The sequence below is a fragment of the Montipora capricornis genome, chromosome 9 (genome assembly GCF_036669925.1).
Source record: "Montipora capricornis isolate CH-2021 chromosome 9, ASM3666992v2, whole genome shotgun sequence".
NCBI lineage: Eukaryota > Metazoa > Cnidaria > Anthozoa > Scleractinia > Acroporidae > Montipora > Montipora capricornis.
In genome coordinates, this window is record NC_090891.1 from 21706319 (window position 1) to 21718818 (window position 12500).

At 39.2% G+C, this 12500-nt stretch overlaps 2 protein-coding genes across 2 annotated transcripts in view; one reads left to right on the top strand and one right to left on the bottom strand.

The window, feature by feature from the left end:
• Positions 1-2446, top strand: part of LOC138016710 (COMM domain-containing protein 8-like) — a 10885-nt gene extending 8439 nt beyond the window's left edge. Inside the window, exon 5 of the mRNA XM_068863903.1 lies at positions 1-2446. This exon is cut by the window's left edge and continues 700 nt beyond it. The gene's annotated coding sequence lies outside the window, so the exon portion shown is untranslated.
• Positions 2447-7008: 4562 nt separating this feature from the next.
• LOC138016709 (protein YIPF6-like) overlaps positions 7009-12500 on the bottom strand; it is an 18682-nt gene continuing 13190 nt past the window's right edge. Inside the window, exon 6 of the mRNA XM_068863902.1 lies at positions 7009-9791. Within this exon, the coding sequence (XP_068720003.1) occupies positions 9676-9791 (116 nt within the window). The 3' untranslated portion in view covers positions 7009-9675. The remainder of the gene's footprint in view (positions 9792-12500) is intronic.

The following is a 12500-nucleotide window of genomic DNA, read 5'->3' on the forward strand; positions in this document are numbered from 1 at the left end:
TATTTTCACTTCCGGTGTGTTGCACGCACTACTTTTGATAGAAATTTGATTCATTCTGCTGACGCTTGTTTCTTAGTTATGGCGTGTGTAGGTTACTCGTGTGCGCAGCTAAAAACCCTTTTGAGCCTCCTTAAAAAAAATAAGCTAAACTATAGAATAAAGGGCCAATAATATTTACATGCATGTATCATTGGATAAAAATAAAAAAAAACTCGTAACGTTTTGTAACTTGTTGCACAGTATTGTTGCTTCCAGCCAATTTTCATGTGCTGGAACTTGTATCAGGCCCTGAATTCTATAGTTGAAACAATGAAACATTGGATAAATTTGCATTCACTTGCCTGTACATCTTCAGGAGCCAACCAAAATTAATGAAACCTGTTGATTAGCTAGGAATTGATTGTATATTATAATTTATACCAAACAAAGAACCATGGCCAAAAAGAGCCTTTAGTTAGTCTGTGGTAGATGTACATGTATTTAAAAAAGTCTCAAAAAGTGGTTTAGATTCCGGATATTGCCTTGAATCCACCCAGAAGTCACTTAATCTGTAGTTGTCAGCCTGTTTTCCCACCGTTTGCATGAAATTAGCCAAAGCTTTAGTGAATGAAAGAAAATGTATAAAATTATGGTGATCCTTGTACTTAAATGGACAATTTAACCCATTGATTCCCGGGGGTTCCCCGTTGACGAGTAAAATCGTCTGGTGTTAGACAGAGTAAAATACTAAGTCTGGCCGGTCTAAGCCAGTTTGGGTGTTAAAGGGTGAAGCAAAAATTGATTTTGTCCCATGAAAAATTCAGACAGCTTCCACGGAATTCGAACCCATGACCTCTGTGCTTTAGTATACCATGTCAACCTGCAAAAGCTGCTGCTGTAAGCTGTCCAAGGTCTTTCTGCAGTTTATATTTCACGGCGCCAACTAACTAATAGCAATAATGTATTATTATTTCCTCCCAACCTCCCTTTGGCAATAGGTTGGTGTTCTGGTGCTGTTCTTCAAAATTCAGTCAATCCTGCATGTGTTAATTACATGTAGCTCTGAATAGCATTTTCCCCAAAGCTTGTGGGATGGTTTGCTTTTTTTGCTGCCTGCTAACCAGCACACTTGTGTGATCGGATGTGTGCAGTTCTTGGTGACAGCCCGGGGATAAGTGAGGTTGTTTTACATGTGCATCGTAACTTTATTATTGTTGACATCTTGACTTGTTGGTTTACAGTATCTCGACCTTTGCATTATGCCTCTCAAGCAATGTACACAATGTTACCTAGGAGCAGTGAAACAAACCTTAAGATACCACAACACTTTCTTTAAATGGCCGAGTTTTTTAAGAGAAGAAATCTAGGAAAGCAAAAGATTACCAGGAACAATTTCTGAATGAATTGAGGGGCCAAAAATAGTCTTAAACCACTTTTGAGTATGTAATTTTTTGGCAATATAAAAAAATATCTACCAGGGGCTGGTTGCTCAAAGCCTGGTTAACGCTAACCGTCGGTTAAGAGGTATCAAAACTTAAGGACCTTTTTCCAGGTTCTTTAATGCTGGTTAGGGCTAACCATGCACCAAGCAACCTGGGTCACGCCTATTTAACCCATTCAGCCCTGGAATAGCCGCAACTGACGAGTAAAATCGTCTGGCAAAATTGGCAGAGTAAAATCTGTGAAACACTTAGAGAAACTCTTGCCTCGTCCATAATTTGTACTCAATATTAAGGATTGTATTGTGCATTTAAATTAGCTACATGTATGACTGCAGAAAGTTGTTGTGTTCCTGGTGGCATAATATGTTAATGCTGTTAGATGCTAGTGCTTGAGAAAAGCAAATTAATTAATTAAAGTTTTAAAAAAGAAGTAGTGAAACCTAATTTCAGCAACTAGAGTGTGTTGTAAATGAAGAAGTGTTTCCAGTGAAGGGAAGTACTTATCAACTGAGATTTTTTTAATACATATGTTTTCTATTTAATCACAAAAGGCAAAAAGAACAGAGTACTTTTCCACAAGAATGTTCAGCTTGTTCCCTCAACACAGTCCAAGGATAAGTTAGTTAAGCCTAACAACAAATTTTCCTTACTGTGTGTGACTAGAAAATTAATTATTTTTTAACCTTTGAGAAAGGGTTCTGTCAATTATTGATTGCTTACCCAGACAAGTAAACATGTTTAAAATAAAAAATGTTATGTTGTGTGGTGCTTGATGTTTTAAAGCAGTTTAATTGCATTCATGGAGAAGCAGTTAAGGGTACTCAAAGTGAACTACCAAACGTTTTTCACTTCTCAAGTTCTCATTTCAATGATATTATTGACTATGCCTTTGTGTTTTAATATTGGCAAGGGTTGTGGAATGAATTGAAGTAGACTCAATCTAATAGTAAGCCAACGAAAGAACTGGAAAGAAGTACCACCATCATCAATAATTGATAATCAATAATAAATTATTTAATGTTCAATCCTGTTCCTTATTTTGTCGTCTCGAGTCAATGGGAGGGTTACATCATCATTTGATTTTTTTTTTTCAATTAAAAAGAACTAGGTATTTGTAAGACAGGAAGAGTATCAGTTCATTTGAATCCAACTACCAGAATCCTTCAGTTCTTGATTTTATTGTGCTGATTATGCACCTATCAATGTTAAGCCCCAGGGAGGGGGGTCAGGCATAGGGTGAAGATTTTGACATTTTTGACCCACCCTCCCTGGGGCTTAACATCGATAGGTACATTAGTGCTTTTGTCTTTAAACACCCCTCCCCCTTCCCAAGGATTATACCATTTGAACAACAAGGAAAAAACAAAATAGTGAGGTCACTTTAAAATTTCTACATTGACCTGCTCATGATTAAATTGTGCTCAAATTTCATTCTATATCAAATTGAGCTTGTAGGCTTTTTAAATATAAAGGGTTCAGCTCATTATTGCTTTTCACCATTTTTCATGGTGTGTTGTTTAAGGAGCCTTCAAAGGGTTTTGTGCTGAGCAGTGAAATCCATGAGTCAGTCAAGTAAGAGAAATTAAGTTCAGTAGTTTGCCTACTGAACTTTGCAATGCTCAATCACTGCATGGCTAGGTTTACATTCTTATGGGTCAGTTTTTCAAGACTAGGGCTATCAGGGGCCACAAAGTATGTTTGAAAGTGGGGGGGGGGGGGGGGGGAAGGGGGGGCTAGGTTTTGGTATGCATCACAGAAGAGTTATGGGAGAGGGGAGAGCTTTAGGAGAAAACAACACAATAGGAAAAAAGTGGGGGGTGCTCTGCGGCCCCAGTGATTGTATTGTATTTATCATTTTATGTAGATTTAGATTAGTCAGATTAACTATTGTTAAGTGCTGTTGATCATTAGAGAGCTTTAGATTCTAGGACAAGAACAACTATGAGTACAAGATTTTCTCATAGAACATCAGTGAACGCGTGCAAACCAGCATCATTTTGGTGGGAAAAACGTGATACCATCCTCTTTTGAGTACAAGGTTTTGCAAAAATGTTGTCATGTCAAAACAAGTCAACCACACTGTAGAAGTTTTGCATTTCTTGATCAGCAAAAAGGAAGAATTACGAGCAATAAGAATAACTGAGCAACCTATAATGCTTGTTTAACAACGAGTAAGATTAATCGTCCGGGTTATAAATTTTCTAGGTAAACTTCACCAAAAACAGGCAGTCAATCTCGTACTCGTCCTCGTCTTAGCATCTAAAGCTCTCTGTTATTGTGGAATGTGGAAAGGGCCCTATATAAGTGATTAAATTAAAAAGTATACTATTATTCTACCAGAAACCCATAAAGGTTGAAACGTGTAACGGCTCCTTGTGTGCTGGGAAACAAGCCTCTGAATATTCAATTTGCTAAGTACCATATTTGGAACAACAAGAGCGAGGGGTTTCCAAATATGAAACATTCAACCAATCAGTTCGCCTTGAATATTCGGAAGCTGTGAACGCGCGTTACCCGTTTCAACCCTTAAGGGTTTCTGATTCTACTTATTATAATTATTATTATTATTAATTATAAATCCCAGCTGGGCTGATTCGACATGTACATGTAGTCAGAGCAATGAACAAGTCGTTCCAATCACAATTCCGCTTCCAAAGAATTGGGTTCCTTGCAGCAATTCCTCTTCCATATCAAGTCATGATGAATCGCTCGGTGAAAAGAGTATTTAAGTTCCTGACCTTTACACTGGTCCTACACGATCTTGCATCATACTACCCGACTCTGACATTGTACCAAACAAATTGCATCCACATCAACCAAGGCCTTCAGACATCTCGCACTCTCCCACAAAAAGGACTCATTTAAACTTCTCTGAGAATCGCTTGGCAATGAATATATTAGTGTCGAGGAACCTCTCGACGCAGTTCACGATGCATGTCTCTGTCTTTCCATCCATTTTGTTACCCGGTTTCTCGACACATTTTTCCCAGCAAATATCCGTGAATGCGTGAATTTGATTATGAAACCTTTGCTTCTGCTCCTCGACCATCAATTCATCTTGAAGTTTTCGATCTATTTGAGAGCTATTAGACGATCCACTAAAGGACATTCTGGTCTAAATTCCAATTGAAAACTGAACTGCACGTGGATGGAAAATATGGCGGCCCCTCGTTCTCTGAAGGCTGGGCACTAAAATAAGGCTTATGTACACAAAAGGAAAAATCCACATTACGATTTTTTTGACGTCATGGGTCCCACAGAACCCAAATCCCCTGCGCGGGTCTTCAAAGAGTTTTAATCCCTTTATATTACCAAAATAAGGAAGATGAAATGTCAGGGGAGGGCGCAGGGGATATGACACAAGGGAAAGTTATTTATACATGTATCTCGGAATTAGACTTAGCTAAATAATTCCGGGATTTTTTTGGGAAGTTTAGACATTAAAAAGAATTTTAGAAAAAAAAGACAATTTCGAGAACTTTAGAGCAATTTTAACTTTAAACTGACATGTTGAAAACTTTCCACAAGCAAAAGCGCTGTGTAAAGCATGGATTTGTAAAACATGGATTTGTAAAACGAGGATTTGTAAAACATGGATTTGCAAAACACAGATTTGTAAAAGGTGGTTTATCATTTTTTGTAAAAATGATAGCATTGTTTGACTGTTTATTTCTTTATTTCTGTCTGTCCCCTTTTAATCTTAATTCTTTTACTTTAAATTATTTTCATTTTATGTTACCGCTTCACATTTAAATAATTTCTCTAAAAGATTGTTTGATGTTGAGTAATATTAGCATTTGGAAATTTTTACGAATAATCGAGAAATACGAGAAGCACTCGTTTATAGCGAGTAAGTATTCCCGGCCGTTTTCGGCATTCTTTCGTGTTCCAAACACAAAATTCCGCGTGCTTATATTCAACTCTACAATGCATTCGGCGCGTTTTTATTTTTAAAATTATCAACATCTTAATACACAGGAACTGGTCAAGACCGATTTCCAACGTTTTACGGGAATAGGTCATTTTACTAGGGCAAACTTGGAACAAACAAAAGTGTACGTAACATACAAACAACCAGGCTGCCAAAATACCGTAATTTTAAAAATGCATTGTAGACCTCTGTAGAAAATAAATTTGCATCTTTTAAATTTGCGCGGGAGAAGATAGGTTATTGTGCGAGGAAGGAGATGGCGGCTTCTTTTAAACTTCCATCTCTGACCAGAAAACGGCGACGTGGATTTGAGTTTCCAGAGTTCTCATGGAGCTCTGTAAAAATTAAAGAAGAGCTTGGAAGCGGGACATTTGGGACCGTCTATTTGGCTGACTTTACATTGAGAGAGATGCAGCGTCATGTTTGTGTCAAGAAGTTAAAAGGCGAATCCGCCGATTCAAAGCGACGCTTCGAGAAGGAAGCCGGTATCCTCCATAGTGTCAAAGGCCACAGAAATATCTCCGGGTTCCTGAGGTTTTGTCACATTATGTTTTAAAGTTATCGTTGAAGATGAATAAAACACTGGAGTCTATCTAAGCGCCATGTACTTGAAATGTTTATATTCTTCATAGCAGGAAAGAAACGTTTTCCAGATTTGTTATAGTAACTGCACATATCTGGACCGAGCTTTTTCAGTTAACTCAAATACGTGAAAAAGTGAATGCTCTGCATCCAGCAAACACGTGAAAAAGAGTGCAGAAGGTCGAAAGAAAGAAATTAAACACGGATAATTTTCAGTGTTTGAGTTGGTGGCTACAAATCCATGTTTTACAAATCCATGAACGCAAATGGCCATAGCGCAAAGAGGATAACGCAATAGGTATAACGCAGAGCCATAACACAGAGGCATAACTTGAACAGGAAAAAAAAATTCGATAGCGATTATATGTTCTTTCCCTTGAACCATCAATCGACGTTTTCTTAGAGCTGAAATTATTTACGGAGTACACAGCTAGTCTCAATTCTTCAAAGGGCCTTCGGGTTATGGCTATTTTACGTTATGCCTCTTGCGTTATGCGTTGCTGCGTTATGTCTCTTTACGTTATTCCTCTTAACATTATTGCTATTTGCATTATGCCTTTTTGAGCTATGGGTTTTTGCGTTATGCCTCTTTCCGTGATGACCATTTGCAGAATCGGCTTGTTGCCATTCAGCTTTGGATTGATGCATTCATGATTTGGACGATTTTATTTCAAATACTGATCATTGAATTTTGTCATAGATATACCTCCATAGGCCTTAGCAGCGAGGGCACATCAGTTTGTACCGCTTTTAATTAATCGCATGCAGCAGTCAGCTTCCTATTTTACCAGAATGTAGTTGTATGAGTCGTTGAGTTAGGGAATAGGGGAAACGCCTTTAGTTAAACACTGTGTTCGTTTTGGAGTTGCATGTGTGGACTGTACTGCGAATGACAATTACTATTCCTGAATATTCAATAAGCACTTCACAAACCAAGCCTATCGAATGCACTGAACCGGATATCAAAATTGGGTGCGCATTTCTGGACATAAGTGGCCGTCAAATATGAACAATGTTGTGAGGGCTTTGAATTCCATTTCTTATCAGAGAGAGAAAAACAACTAATGAACAACATCCAATGAAGTAAGTTTACTTACTATCAAAACTAAAATATTGTACACAAGGAATGCTTTACAACATTTTTTGTGCAATGCACTTTAATTTTTCAATTTTAGCACAGGGAGCCCGCAGAATCTGTTTGTGCCTCTGAGAGGCACAGTAAAGAGGAAACTCGAAAGCTTCAAAATCGCTCAAAATACCACTTCTGAGGAGAAAGAGCGACAGTACACGTTGCAAATATTTGTCGATATATCACTACAGAAGAAGCAAACGGTGAATCCAATACATTTCTTATAATAATATAAACGGTTACACAAACACATGCGGGCTCCCTGTGATTTTAGAGATTTTCGGCTTTTCAAAGGCCTCCCTTATGGGCCAATATGAATACCATAAATAGTTTACCTTTAAAGATTATTCCACAAACATTTCATACAGATGTTAGACAAGGAGATGCTGAAGGCAACCGTTTCTTTAACAAAGCCTCGTCCATCGTGAATCTTCCTTTGTTTTGTGGGCTATTTTTTTAAAGTTTAATGTTAACACAGCTTTCTCAGATTCGTCACGAGCGACTTCTCTTCTCTTTGTCGATTTGTTTGTATTTGCACGAACTTAATGTGTAATATTTATTTATACTCTCATAGACTACCAGATATCTTAAGTAAAAAAAGGGGCAACTAATTAGTTTCCTATTTTGCCCTTGGTTTTCTCTGAATACTTATTTTCTTTTATCAACTATTAATGTAATAACTGTATTAGAGGAGATCAACCATTAAAAAGGAGAGAGACACGCAAATAACAATGCTGCAATGTACAATTGCTGGTGGAAGAAGAAAAGGAGCTCGTGAGTGGTTTTTTGTTTTCGTCCATAAACATGGTGGCGATGACGTAACCCAGAGAGCGTTTTCTTATGACGTCACTGCGGCCATGTTAATGTTCCAAAACAAAGAAATGGCGGCCATGATGGTGTACCAGACTAATCCTCCGGGAATTGAACTCTATTTGTATGCGAATACTTTCTTTTGTTTCAGTAATCCAATAAGGCTGCTAGTCACGTGAGTCAAAATGTTCCATTGTATATCCCATCTCTTTCACGTCGTACAAAAAATATCATAGTGCGGAATGGAAGGTTCACGTGTATACCCACGTTGTCATTAAAACCTCAAAATAGCCGATTGCACGTCTTTGTTAGGCAGAGTAACACAGCACGAGTGTTTTCAGCTTCTAAAGTCCCTGTTACCTTATAGAGGCCTTGCAAAGAAGTCTGAGAAAACTACGTTTTTTGCAAGTTATCACTTCCTTCAGTTGAGGAAACCAAAAAGTCAGTTTCAAGCGACATTCGGACCACTCAAACGCTCTGACTAGTCCTTCTCCCACAACAATCATTACGAACTCAATCATTTGATTTTCCACTGATGAAACGATACGCCAGCTAGGCGAGTCATTAGAACACATCAGTCTGGGGCCGCTTGATCGAAGCCTGGTACGCGCTAACCGCAAAACCTATATAGGTTTCCATGGTATTTAATGCTGGTTAGCGCTAACCATACCTAGAGAAACCTGGGTCTTTGGTTTCATCAAGCGAGTTACTGAGAGTAAATTGACCACTGAAAGGTGATGTTTCGTGCGTTTGTCCTTCGTCAGGGCGAGGGACTTATCTCTCAGAAATAGAGGTAATTTACGTTAGCAACTAATTAATTGATATCACCCATTTTTCGAGCTTCACTGAACACCGATACAGCACCAACGTTTCTATAGAAAGTAACCCCGTTTGCCAACCAATTCGATTAACACAAAAACTTGAGGTCCTATTAACAACTGAAAAAAATACATTAAGAATTTTCTATCCAAGTCTATAAGGGAATCTTTGCTCTGGTAATTGTACTTTTTATTTCATTAACATACGAGTTTGCCCACAGAGGGAATTATGCTATTTACAAATGGACTTCAAAAGATCAAAAAACTTGCTGAACTTAGTAAATCTCCAGTTTTAAGCATTTTAGCTTTGATAATGAGAGCCAGTTATTAGCCATCAAAAACTGCCGATAAATTCTTGGGTGGCAAAAGCCCTAATGATCCCATATATTCTTTGTAAAATTTCGAAATTTCAAAACATCATTGTTCAGAGATCATCTGGTATATCGGGTCTAAATTTTCAGAGATAGCTCATTATGCAATGCACTTTCAACATTCAGATTCTTGGCCGACTGATTAGAAAACGATGGAGTTGTGCTAGACAAGACAAGACAAGAGGCCGACCGCGGTCGAAGGAAAGCCGAAGGCTCCTTTTTCAATAGCTTCTCCCGTGACTTACGCCAGGGAGGGGTAGGCGCCACTCCAATCCCGTTGCATTCCCAACTTGTCCCCAGTAAGACTGGTACTCATTTCACCCACCACGAATGGATGGAAAGCTGAGTGAACTTTCGATCGAACGGCAAGGGTTATTCCTAGATGGTCACCCATCCAGAAACTAACCGTGCCCATACGCGAATCAATTTCAGCCCAGTGAGCCAACCGCACTATCCCTGAGTTGTGCTAATGCGGCAAAAAAATGTAAACAAAGATTCCCCCCTTTATCTCACGGCCGTACAAATTTTACTGTACTCCGCGATGTAATCAGTTTTTCCATTCAACCGAAAAGAAGGACGATGGCTCACCATCTTTTGAACAAGGTCTTGAGTGTCAGCCAGAGTGGGAAATGATCATCCATCCTATGACGAAGTAAAAAAGGCCTATCGGGTATACAGCGAGTGTTTTCCTGTTGTTTGGTTGACTGTCTCCCAGAAAAATCACAGAAGCTGCAAAGGAAAAGAAAAAAATACAGGAACAGGATTAAGTGGTTTCCTGGCATTCCCCCGGGGGAGGGGGGAGGGGGGGTACTCCCTTTTATGGGCTGGTTTGGTCTGGAATAGAGTATCGATTTTGACCATTTTGGTCTGAAATAGGGTATGTTTCTTCACTCGAGTCTTGGATTGGGTATGTTTTTTGGAAGAAGCTTCTTGTTCATCATTAGGTGATAAGACCATCAGCAAAGCTCTTCTCAAATTATTAAGCCAACCGTGTAACAGCTGAAATAGGTCTGAAATAGGGTATCAAATGTTTGGTAAGGTCTGAAATAAGGTAGGGAAAATCGCAGATTTTGGTCTGAGATAGGGTAAGGCTTTCAGGAAGAAGGCCGCAGACCCCCACCCAATTTTTCTGAGAGTACCCCTCCCAGCCCCCACCCCGGGTGGCATTCCCTCTAACTCACTACTTTGCAGGAGAACCATAGTGTCACTCTCGTTAAATAAATTAATACACATTGCCTTTAATAAGGTGTCCCGATCTTCAACTTAGATTTAAATTTATTGAGAGAGCGACTGTCGAATATCCAAGGACAGACTATTCCTCAGTACAGCTCCGCTATAGGACAGACGTCTTTTACCATAATTAGTACGGGGCTGAGGGATGGCAAGCGTACAGTCACTAGTTCTTAGGCCCATTTTCAACGTCCATTTCACATGTGCCGAATCTAATGCAAATGAGCGAAAACAATCGATTTTTCTCATTTGCATTAGATTCCGCACATGTGAAATTCGACGGTTAAAACGGGCCTTAGGTCATAAGTTAAAGTATCGGAACAGAAGACAAAGTGCGAACTAAGATACTCCGGAACCACATTTTTTTCAATCTTATACATCAAAATTGATTTATTAATGAGGCGTTGAAGGTCCAGTTTAACCCAGTTTACCATCCGCAACCGTTCATCAGCACTACGATCGTAATTTGAAAACGTTATGACGCGTGCAGCTCGATTTTGCAGTATTAGTAACTTTTGACATAGACTCTTAGAACAAGATCCCCACATCGAGCTACAGTAATCGAGATGTGGTTGGACTAGTGAATTGTAAATGGAGAGTTGAGTCTTACATGGGACCGAGTACCTAATACGTTTAATGGCGCTTATACCAGAAGCAATCTTTATAGAAAGCTCGTTGATATGACACTCCCAAGTAAGATTTTGTCATTATGTACACCTAAGGGATTTTACAGTCGAGACTTGCTTTATCGGAAACTGGTTGATTGTGGCAATGGGATTTGCTGTAAAATGTAGTAACCTTTGCTTGTAACCAACCAGTAGGAATTCAGTCTTTTTCTTATTTAAAGTTAGTTTGTTGGCTGCAAGACACACACGAATTCTCTCCAGATCAAGATTAATACAACTATTTATTTCATCAACATCGCTACCAGCAAAATTAGTACTAGTGTCAACGGCGTAAATCCTTTGATCATTTATACATAATAAAAATAGAAGGGGACCCGGAATCGTTCTCTGTGGAACACCACAGCAAAGGAACATTTTGGATGATTTATTACCGTTTACTAGGCACTTTTGGGTTCGGTTCTTTAAATAAGAACAGAACCATTGGTTAATGGAACCCTGAATACCATGAGCTTGTAATTTTGAAAGAATAGTGTGGTCTGGACTAACGGGAAATGTTTGGTGACCAAACTTTTTACCGCTTGGCCACCTTGTTCGGTGCTGTTTGATCGTGTTTGATAAAATTTGAAGGCCATCAAACATTCGATCAAACAACTTAAAACATTTCCTTTGTTCTGGTGTTTGATGGGTGATGTGTTTGGACAGCCGAATCAAACATGTTTGGTGCGCGCATGTGTACCACGTATGCTCAGACGCTTGTATCAACGTGTTTTTTTACGAATTTGAGACCCATAGTTCTTTGCTTGTGGAGTTTGATCTGCGTTAGATAAAACATGTTTAACCATTTGGCCACTTACTTCAACATCAGCATGTTTGGTCACCAAACAATGTTTGAAGCCGCTGTTACACGTTGAAACTTTTAGCTGAAACTTGTGTGCAACGGCGTTGCGAAACATGTTTCAGCAGGGGTTGCACCGTGTAACATGGTCGGTTTCGTGAAACTTTTTGAACTTCCGTTGCGAGACAAGTTTCACGAAAAGTTGAACTGCTTTCTACTTCTGCAACGGTCGCAACGATCACAGTGTTGACAAAAACGAGAGTTTCACCGTGTAACACCACTTTGTGAAACTGGTCTCCCTCGCTCTTGTCACGCTACGCTGCGTAAGCCAATCAGAAACCGGCTAAGGCCATGTAAACAACATTTCGAGACCAGTTTCAACGTTTCCGAAAGATTTTCGACATTTTAAGTTACACGGTGCAACGCCTGCTGAAACTTTTTTTGCAGGGCCGTTGCACATGAGTTTCAGCTAAAAGTTTCAACGTGTAACAGCGGTTTGATGTCGTTTAAACGCCAAACATTTTCCGTTTGTCCAGGTCCTAGGAGTTATCACACATATAGGTGGTTTGCAACCAGTCTCTAGAGACACAGATAACAATGATGTAATGTAGCATTGCTTGTGCAAGAACAAAAGGAACTAATGAGAGATCTTTTGTTTTCGTCCACCAACATGGCGGCAATGACGTCACGTGAGAACAACCATCGTGAGGGGTCCGAATTTGAAAATTTGTCACTTACTTACTCAGA